This window comes from Malaclemys terrapin, chromosome 1 (assembly GCF_027887155.1).
Source record: "Malaclemys terrapin pileata isolate rMalTer1 chromosome 1, rMalTer1.hap1, whole genome shotgun sequence".
Taxonomy (NCBI): Eukaryota; Metazoa; Chordata; order Testudines; family Emydidae; genus Malaclemys; species Malaclemys terrapin.
In genome coordinates this window covers 233,776,430-233,799,997 of record NC_071505.1, presented here as the reverse complement: position 1 = coordinate 233,799,997, position 23,568 = coordinate 233,776,430, and the positions used below count along the sequence as shown (strand labels likewise).

The window sequence follows — 23,568 nt, the reverse complement described above, 5'->3', positions numbered from 1 at the left end:
AGTAATTAGGAGTTTTACCTGAAACAGCCAAAGGATTGGACTTTTTCGGTGAAATTATAAGCCAAATTCTGATCTAATTTATTCTGGTGTAAATTTGATTAACAGTTTCTCCAGATTAACACTACTGAAGCTGAGAACAGAATTGGTATTTGCAGTTTCTGCTTAAATGATAAAAACCTATTTTCAATTAAAATTATTTATTACAATTATATATTAGTTAAAAACTTTATAATCATTTATATGACCATGTGTACTTTTCAGTAAAATGAGGAACACTGTTTAAAATAAAGGGCCTGAGTCTCATCTACACTAAGGTCACCTTCTGCCACTTTAGACCTGTAGAAAGGTCTTAAAGTGGATATAAATATATTTTTCTTCTGTTGTAAGTTTGCACTGCCAGAGCGGTGTAAAATGGCACTTGTGTGAATGAGAATCAGGCCTACAGGTCAATAAGGAGGCAGATTTTTATTTAACATAAAATACTGTGAAATGTTAATTTTGTTCATTTAGCGTGGTTTTTGAATTTTACCTATCTGAGTGATTTTGGGACATATCAAAACTGTATAGGCCTGATTAAGCACTACCTTAATCCTTGGATTTCAATAGAGATACACTTGTGTAAAACTATTATTATTTATTTGTACTGCATTAGTGCTTAGGAGTCCCACTCATGGACAAGGACCCCATTTTTCCAGGCATTATATAAACACAAAACAAAAAGATGAACCTATAAAACGGTAGTGAATGAGGCCCCAAGTCTTTAGTGGTCACATTTGTACAGACAGATGAGCAAACCTTTTCTTCCAAATTAGCAAATGCTTATCTGAATCTGAAATTGTCAAATCTCACCTGAATCCATATTTGTTGTCAAACACTTGACTCAGTCATGCATAAAATGTATCTTTTATTATGTTCACTAATGTCAGACAACACATTAGTTGCTGTTCAAATCTAAAAGCAAGAAGGATGAAAAAGTACTTGAATTATTTGCATATGAAATAAGCAGCACTATCTTAAATATATAATTCATTGTATTTTTAGTAGCATGATATAAATTTCTCATTTAGCCCAAGTTTTTATTTAATGATTAATGTATGCGGAAGCAACACTCTAGGATGTGCAATTATTATTCAACACTTTCAGATTGCCATAACTGATTCTGAAGAGAGAAATGTTAAATTAGTTTCCAAAACAAAGTAAAAATACGGCTTAAGCTGATGTTAAAGATGCCAGACTTACAAGAGCCAGAGTTGTTTTCAGCTAGAACAGGGTTTCTCAAACTGGGGTCTGCGAACCCCTGTGGGTTTGCGAGGGTACTCCAGGGGTTCTGGGAGTCATGTCCAGGGATACCGGCCCTGCTGATCAACTCCTCCCTCCCAGCGCCTCCTGCACGCCTCGGAACAGCTGTTCCATGGAGTGCAGGAGGCGCTGGGAGGGAGTAGGAGGAGCGGGGACAGGGCGAGCTCGGGGGCGGGAGCGGAAAGAGGTGGGGAAGAGGAGGGGCAGGAAAAGTGGAGTGGGGGCAGAGCCTGGGACTGAGTGGGGGCTTGGAGGTCCTCACAATTTTTAAAATCAAAATGGGGTCCTCGGGTTGCTAAAGTTTGAGAACTGCTGAGCTAGAAGATTTTGTTTTGTTGTTTGACATTGGGAAATGATTTGCTTCTATTGAAAAGTATTTACGCCTGAGACACAGTCATGTTTTCCATGCATGAATCCTTGACCTACTGTGCTTAAAGACAAATCCCAGAAATCTGAAAATTTGAAAATTGCAGCAATAAATTGAGGGCCTAAATTCTAAACTTAGGTGCCTAAACTAGACAAGTTATTTTAACTGCCTACTGGCTAAATACCTGTTTTAAGTGACTAAATATGGATTTATCATAGTTGCCCAAGTTTAGATACCCCAGTTTGATGACTTGGCAATACTTTTCTAGCTCTCAGTACTCAAAGTGGAAAGGGCCCTGAGGAGACAGGATTAGGGTTACCATATTTTGAGTGTCCAAAAGGACGACACTCCACAGGCCCCCGGCCCCGCCCCAACTCCGCCCCTTCCCCAAAGTCCCCGCCCCAACTCCGCCCCCTCCCCTGCTTCCTGCGAACATTTGATTTGCGGGAAGCCTGAAGCAGGTAAGGGGGGGGGTGGGGAGGAGACGCGGCCCAGTCTGGCCTCCCCGGCGGCTCCAGCCTGGGTCGGCTCGGGCCCTGGGGTGCCGGCCCTGGGCCCGGCCCCCGGCCGAGCACCCCCGGCCCGCCCAGCACTGCCGGTCCCCGGCCCGGTCCCCGGCTCAGCACCCCCGGCCTGGGCCCCGGCCCCCGGCTCGGCACCGCCGGCCCGGCCTCCGGCTCGGCACCGCACTGCCGGCCCGGCCCCCGGCTTGGCATCCCCGGCCCAGCCCCCGGCCCCCGGCTCGGCACCGCACCGCTGGCCCCCGGCTCGGCACCGCCGGCCTGGCCCCTGGCCCCCTGCTCGGCACCGCACCGCCGGCCTGGCCCCTGGCTCGGCCCCCGGCTCAGCATCGCCGGCCAGGCCACCAGCTCGGCCCCCGGCTCGGCACCGCACCGCCGGCCCGGCCCCCGGCTCGGCACCGCACCGCCGGCCTGGTCCCCGGCTCGGCACTGCCGGCCCCCGGCTCGGCCCAGCACCGCCGGCCCCGCATGTCCCGATTTTTCCTGGACATGTCTGGCTTTTTGGGATTTCCCCCCGGACGGGGATTTGGAGCCCAAAAAGCCGGACATGTCCGGGAAAATCCGGATGTATGGTAACCCTAGACAGGATATTTCAGTGACTAAACCAGCACACAGCACTTAAAATACTTAGATACTGGTGTCTACGAAGATCTAAGACAGAGGGACAGACAGATAAATAGAGGCCAAAATCTGGTCCCATTAAAGTCACTGTGAGTTTTCCCATTGATTTCAGTAGGACTATGATTTGTCCCTATAGGTATACAACTCTTTGGCCTTGGCTACACTTGCAGCTGTACAGCGCTATGAGGTAAACCTGTCTTTGTACAGCTGAGTAGGGAAAAGCGCTGCAGTCTGTCCACACTGACAGCTGCCGGCACAGTGGTGTGGCCACATTTATAACATTTGCAGCTGTGTTGGGAGCGGTGCATTATGGGCAGCTATCCCAGCATTCATGTGGCTGCAATGTGCTTTTCAAAATGGGGGGGGGGGGGTGGATTGTGACAGGGAGTGTGGGGAGAGAGTGAGTGCTTTTTGGAGCATGTCAACTCTCTATTTTGCAAGTTCCAAACTCCCGACCCCCTGCTCATTCATTCACTCACTCAAAGGAAGCTGCAAACTGTTTGCTTTTCTCTGTGGTACGAGCTTTGAAACCGGCACTTCCACATTCCTGCAGCCGGTAACAACAATGGAGAGGACTGGCCACTTGACAAGGTGATTAGTACAGCGCTGCAAGAGTTTACACTCACACCCGTGAGTCATAGCCACTCCGCTGCAGCAGTTATTCCTCTCGGAGATGTGGAGTACCTGCAACGGTGTACCCAGGGAGATACAGCGCTGTAAGTGCCCTGCCAGTGTGGACGGGGAGTGAGTTACAGCGCTGGGGGAGGCTTTACAGCACTGTAACTTGCAAGTGTAGCCAAGGCCAAAGTGTTATAAAGAATGAGAATATTGCGGGGTTGATTCTCTGCTGCTCTGCACCTTGTGTAGTCATTTACATCGCAGCAAAGTGGGTGTAAAGTGCTACCATTCTAATCTGAAAGTGGTTTATCTCCATTAAGCACTCACTTTGCCCAACTGTAAATGACTACACATGGTGCAAGGGAGTGGACAATCAGCCTACAGGGAGTAGAAAGGGGCCAGGGTCCTAACCCTTTGCCATTGAAATCAGTGGCAAAACTTCTAATGACTTTAGTGGAAGCAGGATTTGGCCCCAAGGTTTTACTTCTTCTCTTTTGGTGGTGTATACAGGTTATGGAGATGGGAAGGTAGAAACGTATTTAGTCCTAGCACAGGGTAAACAGCATGAGTAAGTCCATCACTAATTACTTTGTACGAGGGTCATATTCTATCCTTTTCCCCTGCACAAATTAAACTAAAGCAAAATTAAAAATGGGTTAGGGGTGCTGGAGGATGGTAGGTGCTACTGGATGAAAGGGCGTCAACTTAGCTTACTTCTGTCCCCTGCAGTGTGCTCTGCTCTTGTACAAGAAGCTGCTTGAAGAAAGTGGCTTAGCACTGAAAGCAGGGGGGCCATAGACAACAGCTGAATCCAGGCAGCTTGCCACACTATGAAAGATGCCTTTCCTAGAGTCTAGTACAGTGCAAGGAGATGAAAATGAATAACAGGTGCTAGAGAGGCTGCAGGAGCAGATCATTAGCAGGAAGAAGCAATTTTTTCCTTCTCTCCCCTACTCTCCCGCTTTGTCCAACAATTTACCAGCAAGCAGGCATGTTGTTTTGTTTTTAAATGGAGAGATTTTAGCTGTGACACCATGGCCTCTTCCTTGTTGCCCATCTGGGGCTCATGACCCCACAGCTGAAAATCATCACAGTGTGGCAGAGCATAAGTCACAGAATAGATCTGCAGATTTTAGAAAACTGAACTGTGAAGCAATCATTGATGACAACAAGAGGGTTCCTAAAGAGGATGACATTTTCTCACCACCTGAAATTAACCGCAAATTAACATTTTGAGAAATGACAAAGAGTTCCCAGAACTCTTGCAATTGAGACAAATGAAATAATGTAACAAACAAAAATAATCACAATTGTGTCTTCATGTGTCTATCCATGATTCTGTGCATGCTTGTGTATGCATGCACGTGTATACATGTGTATGCATGTGCGTATATGCTAGAAGTGGTCAAATAATACAAAAAGTGATTTATGAATATTTTCATAATGGTGAGTTATTTATGGGGTCATATTTTTGTGTGAGTATTCAGCTCACTAGTTAATTTATGAAAATGTTTGAATCCTGAAGCTTTGATAATTTTAGCATAACCTCCTCTGAAAAGTCATACTGAGAATGCATTATTTGTTGTGCTTTGTTTGTTATTTGCTGTTCTTTAGTGATTAATGTTTCAGGAAGCAGAAGCAATACAGTATGACTTAGGTGACCAAACACATATCAGGAATAATATAAAGTGAAGTGAACAGTTGAGGTGAGCATTAGTAAGCAACTGATTGTCTGAAATGCTTTGAACAAAACATTTGGTTACTGTTTATGAATAACTAATAGATTCATAGAAGTCAGGTTGACAAATGGTTTGTGAACAGATAAAAGGATACATTTATCAGATAATTTATTCTCAGTTAAAATTTCTACTAGAGTTTACATGTATATTGGCATAAAACTGTCTCACCTGCACTTGGTGAATGAATTCATCTCTGTGCCTTGGACTACACTGGAGGAGGGGGGTGGGAATCGATCTAAGTTACACAACTTCACACAACGTACTTAGATCGACTTTCCGGGGTGTCTTCACCGCGGTGAGTCGACTGCAGCCGCTCCCCTGTCGACTCTACCTGTGCCTCTCGCAGCGCTGGAGTACAGGAGTGGATGGGAGAGGGCTTGGGGGTCGATTTATCGCGTCTAGACTAGGCGCGATAAATTGATCCCCGCTGGATCGATCGCTGCCTGCCGATCCGGCAGGTAGTGTAGACGTGCCCTGTTACTGGAACTTCTAAAATTTTAAATCTCTGAGTAGATTCAAACAGTCCCCACATTGTTGTTTCTGTGTTTTAAAGCAATCAGCAGATTTTTTTCCCCTGCAAAAATTACATTGGCCAAGTGTTCCAGGACGTACCAGATTCATACTGGAACGGGGGAGAGGGGATGGCCAGGAGGCCATGGCCCTGCCACTTTTTACGGGCCCTAAGGGCAAGCGACCGGAGAGAGGAGGCAGAGAGGAGCATGCAGGGGTGGGGTCTTGGGGGGAAGAGGCAACATGGGACTGGAGCCTTAGGAGAAGAGGCGGTGCGGGGGCAGGGTGTTGGCGGAACAGGCAGGGCCGGGGTTCAGGCGACTGTGCCCCCCCCCCTTTAGGGCACTTCTGCCACTCCTGATAGAGCTAGAAATGGGATGTTTACATTAGTGGAGGGAGAGATTGCCAGGTTTCCAATAGGACACACAGGAGTTATTTCTAGACCTGCAAGAGCCTGTGATGTAAACATTTACATATGTGGCAATTTTACATTTAGAGGTATGTTAGGTCATTTTTGAAGTTCTGCATGACTCCTCCTAAGGGTAACTAAGGCATCTGGCTTTACAAGAGGAGGGATACATAAATAGATCCAATCATGGTTTTTGAAACTCTTTTGTAAAATAGCAATACTGTAAAATCTGTGGCACATACGTAATATATTATGGAGAGGTGTAATATAGAGATCCTACTGCGTCTCATTCACTTTGCCACTTGTGAACAATGTAGCAATTCTTGAGTCCTGCCAATTAAAACTTTATACCACACCATCACGTGTTGCATGATTATAGGCAGCTCAGGTAGTGCTTCCTGTAATTAAAGTTGCTGAACATGTTCCATTATAAGACCCTATTTTCTTTTGCTTATAATTTTGCCCAAACTGTTTGGGCCTGTTGGGTGTCTGCATAAGGCTGATTTTTGGCGGGAAGTTCCTGCTGAATTGGTTCAGCTGTTTCTGAGAACAAGAAAAATAGTGTTTTGCCTACATTAAAAAACATTACAAGTTTCATTGAGAAAATGTAGAGCCTCCATGCTTTGGAGCAAGGGCTTGAAATGGGGCGGTGGGGCAATTGTGTCAGGGATATGCCTTTTGCCATTCCTGTTATAATTTGGCCAAATTATAGGGCCTCCAAAAAATCTTAGTTGCACATGTTCAGTGCAGATGTGAGAGTTTGGCAGCTAAATTCGCCAAGCCCTGAGCATGCTTCATCTCCTCACCACCCCTACAAACCAACCAGACTGTGCATGTGCTATATCCACAGGGTGACGGAGGATGTTTCATCTGAAGGCTGCAGAAGTTGAGTACACCTTTCCCTGCAATTGCTCCTCCTGGCTGCCAGAGGCTATTCTGGCACCAGGCACTGGTACCGAGAGCAGGGAGACTGTTCCTCCTGTGCTTCCAGACAGTGGGGTGGAGAAGGAGGAAGCAATCTGACTGGAATGCAGAGAGATGGTGAATGGGGCAGGGGAGGAGAGGGAAGGGTGGGCGACAGGGTCAGGAGCTCACTGGAAGGAGGGGAGCAGGAGCCAGGATCTGGAACAGAGGTAGTGAAATTGTACTAGGCACTGGGGACAGGGGCAGGAGCCTGGAATGGGGTAGGATGGGAGTGTGCATCTATGTGTGTGGAGGTGGGGTGGGTAGGAGCCTGGGACATGTTTTGAGGGAGTAGAAGCAGGAGACAGGAGCAGGAGCTGGGGAGGGAGCGAGGTATAGGAGCTGAAAGGCATACAGAGAGGTTGGGGATGGGAGAGGAGGGGAAGGGAGGGATGGGGCAGAAGAGTCTGTAACCATTATGGTATATTCCCATTCAGAATCTTGAATTGAACCCAGGAGTCCTGAGTCTGAACTTTCCTTTGCTGTCTAGCAAATATCTATGAAACCCATCACCCAAGTGTGTGCCTCTATCCCCAAAGGTATTTAGGCACCTAACTCCCATTGATTTTCAATGGGAATTAGTTGCCTAAATACCTTTGAGGATTGGGGTCTAAGACACTACAGTGAGAGCACCATGGAAATGCCCAGGAGGAAATGAATAATTTTTCATTCAGTGCTGGGTTTGGATTGTGAACAGTAAATAATGCATAGTGCCACATGTTTAATGTTGAGGATAAAAAGAAATATTGACTGGCTACCCATCAGTGAGCACTGCCCATTCTGTGCACTGAATGAGATGGGGGTCCTGTGAAAAAAATTGTGTGTGAGCATGTAATTAAAGACTGAGTCATATTGAACAAAGGGGCCAAATTCAGATTGCACAAGTAACCTTAATTTAGGTATTACCTAACTTTTTTGCTTGATTTTGCAACCTAAATGTTTCTTTAACAAGATTTTTTAATGTAATTTTATTATATAAAGTATGTCTGTCAGTGAGTATTTGTAGAAGCTAGAGGCTGGAAAGGTCTATTAAATCATCTAGTCCTTTTCTCTGCCAATGCAGAATTATTCTCTGTTGACATTCACTAATGTTTTGCCCTGTCTAGTTTAAATGTACCAAGTAATGTTCACATTACATTTATAAATATCACTGGCCATTTTACAAACTATTAATAGAGTTTTCTTTTTTTAATATATCACTTTTTAAATATTTAACATGTTTTATCTCTATTGCAGTCTTTACAATATGTTATTTTTGTGTTTTAGCTGTCATTTGGATGCTGATATGTAAAGCAAAATGGCTAAAATCAACACCCAGCACTCCTACCCTGCTATGCACAGGCTGCCTGTTAGGACCACTGATGAAGAAATTGAAAGAATTGAAAATGGCTTTAGCAGGTAATATGTTCCTTTCTTCACAGTCAAGAAGACAGAAATTACTGCATACATTGAGGCATGCCTGTAGTGCTATGCATTATGGGAGTGCTTGCCCACACAGTCTTTGACCCAGTGAAGTTAACTGAGTTTCAACTGTTAGTAGCTGTGATGAGCAAAAGGCACAACAATAGGAAAGCTATTATCACTTCTGCTTCTGGAGCTAAATCCTGGATTCCTTGGGTAACAACACTATTCACTTCAGTGGGAACAGTACAAGTGCTCAAGGAAAACCAAATCCCATTCACAGAATACTCCTCACATTTTTGGGTTCGGTACTGAGATGAATTGGAGGGATTAGAAGAGAAGGGATCCTCTCTCTATGCCAAGCTGCTTCCCCAGGGGGAATGGCTGTTGAATCTGCATAGTTGCAAACCCACTGGCTCTAATTATAGGTCATCTCTCAATCCTCCCTGCAGTCTGGGGCAAAAGGAGCCCCTTACAGGACTGTGGGCTCATAGGAGTGGTGTGTTGCTTTGCAGCCTCCTCATATCTTCCACCCATACAGTGGAATTGTACCAGCTACCTTTGCACTCAGGGCTCTCTGTGGCATGGGTAGACTCGGCGAGTGCGTGGTGTATATAACGTATAAGCAAATGAGTTAATGTGTTATAAAAAACTACTAATTTCCCCAATTTAGATGAGCCCCATGCCTGTAGGGAGGGGAGGGAGAGTAGGATTTACCCGGAATGTTCTGCAGTGCATTTACAGCAGCGAAAATATGGCTCGGTTTGTTCTTGAGGATGCACAGCGTCTCAGTCAAGCTTGCCTCTTTTTAGGGGCAACTATTGTGGGTTGTTTATTATTTGTGCTCTAAGACTGGAGAAACATATTAGTTTGACTGGATTTGGTTGTGTGAATAATGAGTGTGGGGTGTTGAGTAACCAGTAGAGAGCCTGGAAACACCCACTTCCCCCTTTTGGGTCCACTGACTTTTCCTTCTGTATAGTGTGGGCACCTTCTTCCTGCACATGGGCTATATATGACTGTTCATAGCTGCATAATGAAGGTGGAGTTGCCTTTATTCCATTCAGAATGGCCTGTTTGACCTAGAGATACTGCACAATGTCCTCACTTGGGGAGATATGCAGCCACCATGACTGCGGATCTGAGCACGGATTTGCATCTGTGCACAGTGACACCGCTGGAAAAGAGAGAAAATGTGGCTGAAAGCAAGGGTCAGTCTTTCCTTCTTTCCTCTATGTCCTTTTACTAAAGGATAGCAGTGATCGACAGTTTGCAGAACAAAATTACTGATGCAGTTGTGAGTGCATTTTTCTAAAGGTTTAAATGTAAAACCGAGTCACTGTATTCAGTGACAATATCTGAGGTAAAGACTTAATTATGACAGCTAATGGTGCTTAAATATACATGTCTACCACATGAATTACACTCTCTCAACATGAGGGTAATCCTGGAAAAGCATTTGTTTCAAACATTCTGTTTGCTGTGGCCAATATTAATTACAAGAATTACAGATGAGTAAAAAAGATCCCTTTAAAAGAGATGACATATTAAAGGTAATTGGATTAGATATTCGTGTGTGTGTGTGTGTGTGTGTGTGTGTGTGTGTGTGAAAGATAGAGAGAAGAGTTGTAAGATGATTGCTAGAAAATATAAAATGTCCTTGTAACATCAATCAGCAGCCTGAAATGACATACACTCAGTGAGATATACCGGTATTTATCAAGAGACAACGTAGTTTGGCTTAGTCAGGCTGTGAGTAAGAATGTAATTCTAAGCAACAATGAGACAAACTTGTGAATTTTTTCATAATACTGAAGCACTCCATGAAGCTCATGCAATTTTTTGCAAAAATGTTACCAATGTGATTGAAGTGAAAACAGGAAATATAGCTTATAACCTATGTGTTTGTAAAATATTTCAGGAAGTTTGGAATTGTGGCAAAGAGAGTAGGTGAATGGAGAACTTCAAGAGTTTGTGTGTGTTGTAATGCATTGTTTCATATGTTGTCTTTCACAAATCGCAAAAGGTGGTTCTTATCCCCAAACCCACTTAAGGCTTTTCTTATAAACCATGAGTCATTATCATAGATAAGTGGAAATCCACATCTCCGGTTCCCCTATGTCTCTGATTCTGCAGTTTGAGGAGATAGGAGGGGAATTAGAATCCCTAAAGCATACTGGGGAGATGGAGGACTAACGGGACTAAAAGAATACTTTTTAAGAAATTGAAAACTGAGATTTTCATGTAATAACAGGTCTCCAAGAGCTAGGGCTTTAAATTAAACATCAAATGTAGTGAGAATTGTCAATACTGGCAAGAGAGGTAGTCTCTGCCCCACACAATGTACAGTGGCAGCTTTTTCTCTTTTTTTCTCATGAGTGTTTTTGAGAGCGAAAGTGTGCTACCAACCTAGTCCACTGTACCAAAAAACTCTTGCTCTGATTTTTTAAGTCCAGCCTCCCCTAATGTATGGATGTGGTTGACATAACAGGGATATCAAACTAGCTGATATGGAGGTACAATTGGGTAGTTAGATGTCTAAATGGCATCAGTCGCTCAAAAGAGGACATTAAAAGTTGGGTCAGAACCTTGAAGTGTTTCCATTAAATCAAAAAAAGAAGAACAGGAGTACTTGTGGCACCTTAGAGACTAACAAATTTATTAGAGCATAAGCTTTCGTGGACTACAGCCCACTTCTTCGGATGCATCCGAAGAAGTGGGCTGTAGTCCACGAAAGCTTATGCTCTAATAAATTTGTTAGTCTCTAAGGTGCCACAAGTACTCCTGTTCTTCTTTTTGCGGATACAGACTAACACGGCTGTTACTCTGAAACTTGTCATTAAATCAAACTGTCTTTTGCAGGTGAAAGTGATTTTGTTTCATTTTGCTCAAAGGCCAAATAAGTGCAAAAGCAAATTTAGGGCCAGATTAGGGGTAGGCCTTCCATGGATGCATAAAGAGGGCAAGGTGAAGCCTCCACACCTGCACCTCCTATGCATGGACCAGGGTAAGCATTGTGCAGGGCTAGCTCTGCCAGATACCCAGAAGGGATGGGAGGAGGTTGGAGCTAGATATGGACAACTGCAGATGAGCTTGCAGACTTCACTCCCTGAAGGGTGGAGCAGCAGCTGCATTTACCATTGATTCTCTCAGAGGCCTGGTCTACGCTGTTGGAAGAGGGTGTCCATCAACATGGCTAACTTTGTTCAGGGAGGTGGTGTTCCTACACTGACAGAAAAACCCCTTCTGTATTCGCTTCTGCGCTAAGGGGCTATGCCAGCATAGTTATGCCAACACATAGTCTCCATAGTGTAGACATACCCTGAGGCACAGTGCTATAGTTCCCACTGTGGTAGTATGGCTCTTCACCATGCCTAGCATGGTTTGGGCCTAAAAGGCACAATAGAGCTAATAAGAGGTGTTTTTTTTTTAACCTATTATCTTTTGTTCAATGACTCCACAGTCTCCTCTGATATTGATTTTACACCAGTGTAACCCATTGGCTCAACATTAACAATAATAATAATTAATATTTTAATATTACAGTGGCAACTGGAGGCCCTTATCAGGATTGTGCCTGGCACTGTGTAAAACCAAAAAAAAAGACACAGTTCTTGCACTGAAGAGTTTGCAACTAAAACACCGATCCTGTGACTGGCTCCTGTAAGCTGACCTTTGTGCCTGGATAAAGCCAGTTGCAGGACAAGCCGCATGCAAAGAGCATGGGAGAGAAAATCAGGAAAATACCAGTTTATTTACATCTTTGTGATTGTATAGGCAATGGAGTTCATTTTAGATTTACTCTTGATTTACACTTTTATAAGTGAGTGGAATCAGGTTTAATTTCTTTTCAATTACTTCTCTGTGATGTTGGAATGACACTTTCAGAAACAAAGATATCTGATAAATCTGTAAGATTTTTTTTTAACCCAGTTGCAAATGTATAGAACCCATTTCTGTGAATGTGGAATGTCATCACCTAAGTACAGTCTTCTCACCAGGGTTCTGTTTTTCCTAAGCTACAAATCCACATTATACATGTGTAACGATGCGGTTCTGGCGGGACCCAACTGAGAGTGCCAATTCAGGACAAATCGCTTAAAATAGGGCAGTTACAGGCTGGGGTTTTTCCACCTCTAAGGCAAACCAACCAGCCAGACTAAGAGGACTTTGGTCTCACCCCACTGGCTAACCACAAGCCACATAAGCAATTCCCTTAGACACTCCAGTTTCCCAGTATCACCACCAGTGCCACTCGTTATGGGGACAAATGGTTATGAAAACCAATACCACATTAAAAGAAAAAAGGTTCTCCCGATCCCAAAGGACCAAGCCCCAAACCCAGGTCAATATACAAATCAGATCTTACCCACAAATCATGCTGTTGCCAATCCTTTAGAATCTAAAATCTAAAGGTTTATTCATAAAAGGAAAATGATATAGATGAGAGCTAGAATTGGTTAAATGGAATCAATTACATACAGTAATGGCTAAGTTCTTGGTTCAGGCTTGTAGCACAGATAGAATAAACTGCAAGTTCAAATAAAGTCTCTGGAGTACATCCCCAGCTCGGATGGGTCATTCAGTCCTTTGTGTAGAGCTTCCATTTGTAGCAAAGTCCCTCCAGAGGTAGGAAGCAAGATTGAAGACAAGATGGAGGAGAGACATCAGCTTTTTTATAGTCTTTTCCAGGTGTAAGAACACCTCTTTGTCCTTACTGTGGAAAATTACAGCAAAATGGAGTCTGGAGTCACATGGGCCAGTCCCTGCATACTTTGCTGAGTTGCAAGGCATATTTGCCTTCTCTCAATGGGTCAATTGTATAGCTGATGGTCCTTAATGGGCCATCAAGCAGGCTAGGCAGAGCTAACACCAACTTGTCTGGGATGTTTCCCAGAAGCATAGCATAAGTTTGAAATACAGACAGTATAGAGCCAATATTCATAACTTCAACTACAAAATTGATACACACATATAGACAGCATAATCATAACCAGCAAACCATAACCTTGTCTTAGAGACCTCATTTGACCCCCTTTATACAAGATTTGGTGCCACTACAGGACTTTGGTTGCAACCATGTTCTATATGGTCCCAGTTCAAATCAATAACGTGACAACATGCCTACAGAGCATGTATTTATTGATAAAATAAGCTCAACTGCAAAAAGTCTCAGGGCATATGTACACAGCTTAATACGGTAAATGACCTTTTTAAAACAAAAGTCAAGCACCAAGAACAAAACACAAGACCTCCCAAAATACAATGACACAGCCATTGACCCATCCAGCACCAGTCCCTTAGCCAAAGCCTGAGGAAAGAGCTGGGCCTTGTTCCTTTTTCTGAAGTTAAGCAGATTCTGGCTCTGATGGAGCAGCTGAGGAAGTAAATTCTGGAGTCAAGGACCCTACACTAAGAATACCAGGTCATGGAGGGAGCGGGGGGTTGGGGTGGAGGGGAGAGCTAACCCAGTGTCTCCTGAGTCAATGGAAGTCTTTTCACTGATTTCAGTGAGCACTGGGTTGGATTCTAGGTGATTAAATCTGGTGACTGTTAGCTTGAGTGTGCCAGCTGATCTCAACTAGGTTGAAAGCTGATCATTCAAATAGCCAGGACTCAAACTGTATAGCTTTATAGATCAAAATCAATGCCCAGACTTAAATACAAAGCCCATGCAGCTCATGAAGGGCTGGTTAATATGTTCCCTGTAGCTAACACTAGCAACTAGATGGGTAGTTGCATACTCCACAGCTGAATCTTCAGAGTCTCAAGGGCTCCATTGAAGTGCAAAGTGTGATTATATTAGACATGTTTAAGCCATTTCAAGCATGTGAGGGGAGGGGGACAATAGACTCCAGATTTTCTGTTTCTGAGTGGGCTACAGTGTACTGAAGAGGCAACCATGGACCAGAAGGCCTCTCACAATAGATATATGTCTTACAGAGTGGGACTTTGTCAGCTGCTTGCTTAACTCCTTATCTAGCACCAGCAAGTATTAAGTTTAGGGCTGTCAAGTGATTAAAAAATGAATCATGATTAATCATGCGATTACCTGCGCTCTTAAACAATAATAGAATACCATTTATTTAAATATTTTTGGATGTTTTCTACATTTTCAAATATATTGATTTCAGTTACAACACAGAATACAAAGTGTACACTGCTCACTTCATATTTATTTTGATTACAAATAGTTGCACTGTAAAAAACAAAAGAAATAGTATTTTTCAATTCACTTAATACAAGTACACCTCTACCCCGATATAAAGTGACCCGATATAACATGAATTCGGCTATAATGCAGTAAAGCAGTGCTCCGGGGGGGGGGGGGAGGGGGGGCCGCGCACTCCGGCAGATCAAAGCAAGTTCGATACAAGTTTCACCTATAATGCGGTAAGATTTTTTGGCTCCAGAGGACAGCGTTATATCGGGGTAGAGGTGTACTGTAGTGCAATCTCTTTATCATGAAAGTTGAACGTACAAATGTAAAATTATGTACAACTTCCCCCCCCACCGCATTCAAAAGTAAAACAATGGAAAACTTTAGAGCCTACGAAACTACTCAGTCCTACTTCTTGTTCAGCCAATCGTTCAGACAAACAAGTTTGTTTACATTTGCAGGAGATAATGTTGCCTGCTTCTTGTTTACAGTGTCACCTGAGAGTGAGAACAGGCATTCACATAGCACCGTTTCAGCCGGTGTCACAAGATATTTACGTGCCAGATGCTCTAAAGATTCATATGTTGCTTGATGCGTCAACCACCATTCCAGAGGACATGTGTTCATGCTGATGACGGGTTCTGCTCGATAATGATCCAAAGCAGTGAAGACCGACGCATGTTCATTTTCATCATGTCAGTCAGATGCTACCAGCAGAAGGTTGATTTTCTTTTTTGGTCCTTCGGGTTCTATAGTTTCCATATCAGAGTGTTGCTCTTTTAAGACTTCTGAAAGAATGCTCCACACCTCATCCCTCTCAGATTTTGGAAGGCATTTCAGATTCTTAAACCTTAGGTTGAGTGCTGTAGCTATCTTTAGAAATCTCACATTGGTACCTTCTTTGCATTTTGTCAAATCTGCTGTGAAGGTGTTCTTAAAATGAACAACATGTGCTGGATCATCATCCGAGACTGCTATAACATGAAATATATGGCAGAATGCAGGTAAAACAGAACAGGGGATCTACAATTCTCCCCCAAGGAGTTCAGTCACAAATGTAATTAACACATTATTTTTGTAACGACCGTCATCAGCATGGAAGCATGTCCTCTGGAATGGTGGCCAAAGCATGAAGGGGCATACAAATGTTTAGCATATCTGGCACGTAAATACCTTGCAATGCCGGCAACAAAAGTGCCATGCGAATGCCTGTACTCACTTTCAGGTGACATTGTAAATAAGAAGCAGGCAGCATTATCTCCTGTAAATGTAAACAAACTTGTTTGTCTTAGCGATTGGCTGAATAAGAAATAGAACTGAGTGGATTTGTAGGCTCTAAAGTTTTACATTGTTTTGTTTTGGATTGCAGCTATGTAACAAAACAAAAAATCTATATTTGTAAATTGCACTTTCACAATAAAGAGATTGCACTACAGTACTGGTGTGAGGTTAATTGAAAAATACTATTTGTTTTGTTTATCATTTTTACAGTGCAAATATTTGTAATAAAAATAATAATATAAAGTGAGCACTGTACACTTTGTATCCTGTGTTGTAATTGAAATCAATATATTTGAAAATGTAGAAAAATATCCAAAAATATTTAATACATTTCAATTGGCATTCTATTGTTTAACAGTGTGGTTAAAACTGCGATTAATTGCAATTAATTTTTTTAATAGCAATTGATTTTTTTGTGTTAATCGCGTGTGTTAACTGCGATTTATTGACAGCCCTAATTAAGATATAGCTGTGCTGGCACCAAAACACAGAAAGCTGGGGTTAGAGAGTTTTCATAGAAATCATAGAAATGTAGGGCTGGAAGGAACCTCGAAAGGTTATCTAGTCCAGCCCTCTGCACTGAGGCAGGACCAAGTATACCTAAACCAATAGGTGTTTGTCTTACTTGTTCTTAAAAACCTCCAGTGATGGGGATTCCACAACCTCCCTTAGAAGCCAGTTCCAGAGCTTAACTATTGTGATAGAACTTTTTCCCTAATAGCTCTTTTGTTGCAGATTAAGCCAATTTCTTCTTGTCCTACCTTCAGTGGACATGGAGAACAACAAATCACCGTCCTCTTTATAACAGCCCTTAACATACCTGAAGACTGTTATTGGGAGTCCCCTCGGTCTTCTTTTCTTGGTAAACGCTGCCACCACCCAAATGCAAAAAAAACCCTTTTAACCCAGGAAGGAGCACTTGATAATTCCTCCCTGTGGGGTACCCTCAAGCCCTTTCACCCCCTCTCCGGGGAAGAACTGAGAAAAAAACAAAGGAAATTAGTTGTGGCTACTAGCTAATCAAACAATATGCACAAATCTCTTAGGACACCAATAATCCAATCCTGTTCTTAAAAAAGGTAAATTTTATTAAAAACAAAAAGGAAAAAATACATTTGAAACTTAGGCTTTTGCTGGATTTTAAAAGAGCAATTCTAAAAATTAAGCACCTGGCTGCAGTAGCCTTTGTGATGGAGAAAAGAGTATTGCTCCCCCTGCCCCCTTATTATGTGAGTGGAAGAATTGAATGAGTGGCAAATGCATTGCAGGCTGAATAAAAGCCTTCTTTTTTAAAATTGATTTTGCAGGACCCATTCCCTGTGTGAGGACACTTCTTCAGAATTGCAGAGAGTCATTTCCATGGAGACAAGAGGCCTGTCTGAATCCCGCAGGAGCTCGTTCACAGGCACTGGAGCAATGGCTAGGTAACTGGCTAACTAGCTTAATTTTGAATATTAAAGGATAGCAGGTCTGCAAAAGGTTGTTGAATGTGGGAGGACAGGGGTGGTCATCATAGATTTGCTAGAAAATGAGTTCAGTCCATCTGAAAACACAAAAAGCCTATAATGAACATAAAATGGAACAAAAGATGCTTCAACCTTAATTTTGTACCTTATAGCTCAATTTTTAGTGTGCTGGAGTTGGCGAGTGGGCTCGGGCAGAAAAGCACATTGTAGTTCAAATAGGAAAAAGGTTTAATAAATGCTGAAAATACATTGAATATGGAGGGAAAATAAGTAGTAAAGTCAGACAGTAAGGGAAGGGATAAATAAGTTTCTTTTCAGACTGTTAACTGGATATAATCTTATGTAATAAGAGTGTAATAACTATTCCCTCCTACCCAGTCTTGATGGTGGATAGCTCTGACAAAAAAGCAGACGTAAACGTTGAGAATACAGGGATTGCTGAGTATTTTTAGGATTAAATTATGTCTGTGATGCACTTGGAGCCTCAGTCAACAAAGGTTGGAGGTGCTGACTTTGGCCCAGGTTTAGGAAAACACATCTCTCCCGGACAGCACTTAAGCACATGCTTATCTTCAGGAATGTGCTTAAGTCCCATTTAGTTCATTGGGAATTAAGCGCGTGTCTGAAGTGGAGCCTGGTGTGACGTTGTGCAGTCTATATGGTTTTATAAAAATATGGTCATGAGTGAATATAATGTAACTGGAATATGCTTCATGCAAAAGGTCTCTTGTAAGGTATCATTACAAAGCTTATGATCTACTGAGTATGATCATCCTATTTGTATAAATGTACCACTCTTGTATCTGGGACTAGAAATATGAAATATAACTCTGAGGGCCTATTGTAATTATGCAAAGTGTGGGCCATTAATGGTGATTTGGAATCTTAATGGCTCCCACCAACCAGGACAATCGACTGGGGCTCTGTTTGCAAGCAAGCCTTCCTGTGAGTCAGGATCGGAGGAATGAAGGCTTGGGGTCTTACAGTGACATGTGATCATGTCACATGAACTGGAATCCATCTTTAACCTTGTGCTTTTCCAGTGGGGGGTGGGGGACCCAGAGAGAGACAAAGGATTCCTTATGCAAAAGATATATAAAGGGGTGGAACAGAACAAGGGCAGAGAGCCATCATGAAGAATCCCCTAGCTACCACCTGAGCTGGAACAAGAGCTGTACCAGGGGAAAGAATTGTGCCCAGGCCTGGAAGGTGTCCAGTCTGAGGAAAAAACTTACTGAAGCATCTCTGAGGGTGAGATTATCTGTATTCAGTTTGATTAGACATAGATTTGCGCATTTTATTTTATTTTGCTTGGTGACTTACTTTGTTCTGTTACTACATGGAACCCCTTAAATCCTACTTTCTGTATTTAATAAAATAACTTTTTACTTATTAATTAACTCAGAGTATGTATTAATACCTGGGGGAGCAAACAACTATGCATATCTCTCTATCAGTGTTATAGAGGGAGAAGAATTTATGAGTTTACCCTGTATAAGCTTTATACAGGGAAAAACAAATTTAGTTGGGTTTAGACCCCATTGGAAGTTGGGCATCTGAGTGCTAAAGACAAGCACACGTCTGTTAGCTGTTTTCAGGTAAACCTGCAGCTTTGGGGCAAGTAATTCAGACCCTGGGTCTTTGTTGGAGCAGACGGGAGTGTCTGGCTCAGCAAGACAGGGTGCTGGAGTCCTGAGCTGACAGGGAAAACAGGAGCAGAGGTCATCTTGGTACATCAGGTGGCAGCTCCCAGGGGGTTTCTGAGATCCAACCCGTCACACCTGGATTTAAGTGCATTCCTAAATAGGAGCCTCTGTGCCTGACCTAAAGAATTTCAACTGAATTCAGAGCTCTGTTTGTCTTCTGATATAGTCATTAATTATGTGAGGACACTTTCAAGTTAAATGTCACATATTTAAAGCAAACAATGATTATTAAAAATGAAGTCATTTTACAAATGTAGTTTATTATTCTCCATTTCTCTCATCTTGGACAATGGAAAATAAACTACTTAGTTCCCTTTGTGCTTCTAATTACTTTTACTTTCAGGTTCTCATGCAATAACACAGTGCTGCAATGTGTGGGGTGCAAATTCTGCTGGTGAATGGTTTTCAGTGGAATCAAAATATATATTAGGAACTTCTTGACTGATCTTAGGTTTGTAAAACTGGTGCCTAAGGCCTGGTCTACACTACGGGTTTAGGTCGACTTTAGCAGCGTTAAACCGAATTAAGCCTGGACACGTCCACACAACGAGGCCCTTTCTTTCGACTTAAAGGGCCCTTTAAACCGGTTTCTTTACACCACCTCCGACGAGGGGATTAGCGATAAAACCGGCCTTTGCGGGTCGGAATTGGGGTAGTGTGGACGGAATTCGATGTTATTGGCCTCCGGGAGCTATCCCACAGTGCTTCATTGTGACCGCTCTGGACAGCGCTCTCAACTCAGATGCACTGACCAGGTAGACAGGAAAAGACCCGCGAAGGTTTGAATTTCATTTCCTGTTTGCCCAGCGTGGAGAGCACAGGTGACCACGCAGAGCTCATCAGCACAGGTAACCGTCATGGAGTCCTCCCAGGATCGCAAAAGAGCTCCAGCATGGACCGAACGGGAGGTACGAGATCTGCTCGCCATATGGGGAGATGAAGCAGTGATAGCTGAACTCCGTAGCAGTAAAAGAAATGGAAAAGTATTAGAAAAGATCTCCAAGGCCATGAAGGACCGAGGCCATAACAGGGACACACAGCAGTGCCATGTGAAAATTAAGGAGCTACGGCAAGCCTACCACAAAGCCAGAGAAGCAAACGGAAGGTCCGGGGCAGAGCCACAAACTTGCCGCTACTACGCGGAGCTGCATGCGATCCTAGGGGGTGCAGCCACCACTACCCCAACCGTGTGCTATGACTCTCTCACTGGAGAAACACACAGGGAAGACGGTTCGGCGAACGAGGAAGATGACGATGGAGGTACTGTAGGTAGCTCACAGCAGCAAGGAAGCGGAGAAACCGGTTTCCCCAACAGCCAGGATATGTTTGTGACACTGGACCTGGAACCAGTAACCCCCGAACTCACCCAAGACCCTCAGGGCACACAGGAGACCTCTGGTGAGTGTAACTTTGTAAATATTTGTAAACATTACAAAAAAAAAGCAAGCAAGTCTGTTAACGTGTATGGGGATGGAGCGGAAATCCTCCAGGGACATCTCCAGAAAGCTCTCCTGGTTGAAATGGGGTGATTTTATTAAGGGGGACATTCAGAGGCGCCCGTTCCTGCTATTCTGACCAGAAATGTTCCCCGCTGTTAACCACGCGGTCGGGGGGAGGGGTGAAGTGATCATCCCAGAGAATCGTGTGTGTGTGTGTGGGGGGGGTGGTTTACTTGTGTTTGTGCCGCATGTTAACCGGGAAACCGCAGCCCCCTCCTTTTACATTGAAACCCCATTTTAAATGGACAACCCAATTCATCCTTGATATGGGAAATGCGCTGCTGTTTGCAACCTTTCCCACATGTTAAGAAGGTTAAAAAAGCCAAAACACTGTGGCCTACGATGGCTGCCTGCAAGCCGAAATATGCGACCTTGTAATGAAAGAGTGTACCCATTGTTCCCTAAAATGTGTCTTTTTTAACCACCTCTCCCTTCTCCTCCACCAGCTGCAAATGTTTCTCCTTCGCAGAGGCTCGTGAACATTAGAAAGAGAAAACGTAAGACGAGGGACGAGATGTTCACGGAGCTGCAGATGTCCGCCCAGGCTGATAGAGCACAGCAGAATGCGTGGAGGCAGTCAATGTCGGAGATGAGAAAAGCCCAACATGAACGAGAGGAGAGGTGGCGGGCTGAAGACGATAGGTGGCGTCAGCTTGCAGACAGACGGCAAGAGGCAATGCTCCGTCTGCTGGAGCATCAAAGTGATATGCTCGAGCGTATGGTTGAGTTGCAGGAAAGGCAGCAGGAGCAGAGACCGCCGCTACAGCCCCTGTGTAACCAACAGCCCTCCTCCCCAAGTTCCATAGCCTCCTCACCCAGACGCCCAAGAACACGGTGGGGGGGCCTCCGTCCACCCAGTCACTCCACCCCAGATGATCGCCCAAGCATCAGAAGGCTGGGCTTCAATAAGAGTTAAAGTTTTAAAATGCAGTGTGTCCTTTTCCATCCCTCCTCCCCCACCCATCCCAGCTACCTTGGCAATTATCCCCCTACCTCTGTAAGGAACTAATAAAGAATGCATGAATGTGAAAAAACAATGACTTTATTGCCTCTGCAAGCAGGAGGGGAGGGGAGGGTGGGGTGGGGTGGTTGGTTTACAGGGAAGTAGAGTGAACCGGGTCGGGGGGGGGGGGGGTTGGAGGGTTCATCAAGGAGAAACAAACAGAAGTTTCACACAGTAGCCTGGCCAGTCACAAAACTCATTTTCAAAGCTTCTCTGATGCGCACCGCGCCCTGCTGTGCTCCTCTAACCGCCCTGGTGTCTGGCTGCGCGTAATCAGCGGCCAGGCGAGTTGCCTCAACCTCCCACCCCGCCATAAAGGTCTCCCCCTTACTCTCACAGATATTGTGGAGCGCACAGCAAGCAGCAATAACAATGGGGATATTCTTTTCGCTGAGGTCTGAGCGAGTCAGTAAGCTGCGCCAGCGCGCTTTTAAACGTCCAAATGCACATTCCACCACCATTCGGCACTTGCTCAGCCTGTAGTTGAACAGGTCCTGACTCCTGTCCAGGCTGCCTGTGTACGGCTTCATGAGCCATGGCATTAAGGGGTAGGCTGGGTCCCCAAGGATCACGATAGGCATTTCAACATCCCCAATGGTCACTTTCTGGTCCGGGAAGAAAGTCCCTTCCTCCAGCTTTCGAAACAGAGCAGAGTTCCTGAAGACGCGAGCATCATGTACCTTTCCCGGCCATCCCACGTTGATGTTGGTGAAACGTCCCTTGTGATCCACCAGGGCTTGCAGCAGCATTGAAAAGTACCCCTTGCGGTTTACGTAGTCGGTGGCTTGGTGCTCCGGTGACAAGATAGGGATATGGGTTCCGTCTATGGCCCCGCCACAGTTTGGGAATCCCATTTCAGCAAAACCATCCCCTATTGACTGCACGTTGCCCAGAGTCACTACCCTTGCTATCACCAGGTCTTTCATTGCCCTGGCAAATTGGATCACAGTAGCCCCCACAGTAGATTTGCCCACTCCAAATTGATTCCCGACTGACCGGTAGCTGTCTGACGTTGCAAGCTTCCACAGGGCTATCGCCACTCGCTTCTCAACTGTGAGGGCTGCTCTCATCTTGGTATCCTGGCGTTTCAGGGCAGGGGAAAGCAAGTCACAAAGTTCCATGAAAGTGCCCTTACGCATGCGAAAGTTTCGCAGCCACTGGGAATCGTCCCATACCTGCAGCACGATGCGGTCCCACCAGTCTGTGCTTGTTTCCCGGGCCCAGAATCGGCGTTCCACGGTATCAACCTGCCCCAGTGACACCATGATTTCCACATTGCTCGGGCCTGTGCCTTGTGAGAGGTCTATGGCCATGTCAATTTCCTCATCACTCTCGTCGCCGTGCTGCAATCGCCTCCTCGCCTGGTCCGGGTTTCGCCTTGGCATGTTCTGGCTCTGCATATACTCCAGGACAATGCGCGTGGTGTTCATAGTGCTCATAATTGCCGCGGTGATCTGAGCGGGCTCCATGATCCCAGTGCTAGCTATGGCGCCTGGTCAGAAAAAAGGCGCGAAAGTAGTATCTGATGGACCAGGAGAAGGAGGGCGGGAGGGAGGGAGGGAGGGAGGGCCGAGTGACGACATGGCGTACAGGTACAGGAACAGGGAGAAACACAAACAACTGTCACACAGAATGGTCCCCCCAAAGATTAAACTGGAAACCCTGGGCTTAGCAGGCCGTTGATTTCACGGAGGAAGGGGAAGCAAATGAACACAGAACAAATCTATTTTTTACATCTTAAGGTGGCAGCCGACGCTGCAGCATGAGTGACAGCCATACCAGTACGATGATGATGGGTACCAATCATAATATACCATCATCTGCCAAAAGGCAAGGGGCTGCTGCTGTGTAGCAATGCAGCCCCACGTCTGCCAGCCCCACGTCCGCCAGCACCCAGCATCGCCCTCGGCCTCTTCTGGGTGCTTAGCAGACAATATTGGGCAATTGGCAGAAAATAGTATATTATGACTGGTAACCGTCATCATCAAAACAGTAGCATGTCTGC

The 23,568-nt window shown here is 44.5% G+C and overlaps 1 protein-coding gene across 1 annotated transcript in view; it reads left to right on the top strand.

The window, feature by feature from the left end:
* CNGA3 (cyclic nucleotide gated channel subunit alpha 3) overlaps positions 1–23,568 on the top strand; it is a 55,368-nt gene that overhangs the window by 5,687 nt on the left and 26,113 nt on the right. Inside the window, exons 2-3 of the mRNA XM_054016530.1 lie at positions 8,314–8,445; positions 17,197–17,313. Coding sequence (XP_053872505.1) covers positions 8,345–8,445; positions 17,197–17,313 — 218 coding nt within the window. The 5' untranslated portion in view covers positions 8,314–8,344. The remainder of the gene's footprint in view (positions 1–8,313; positions 8,446–17,196; positions 17,314–23,568) is intronic.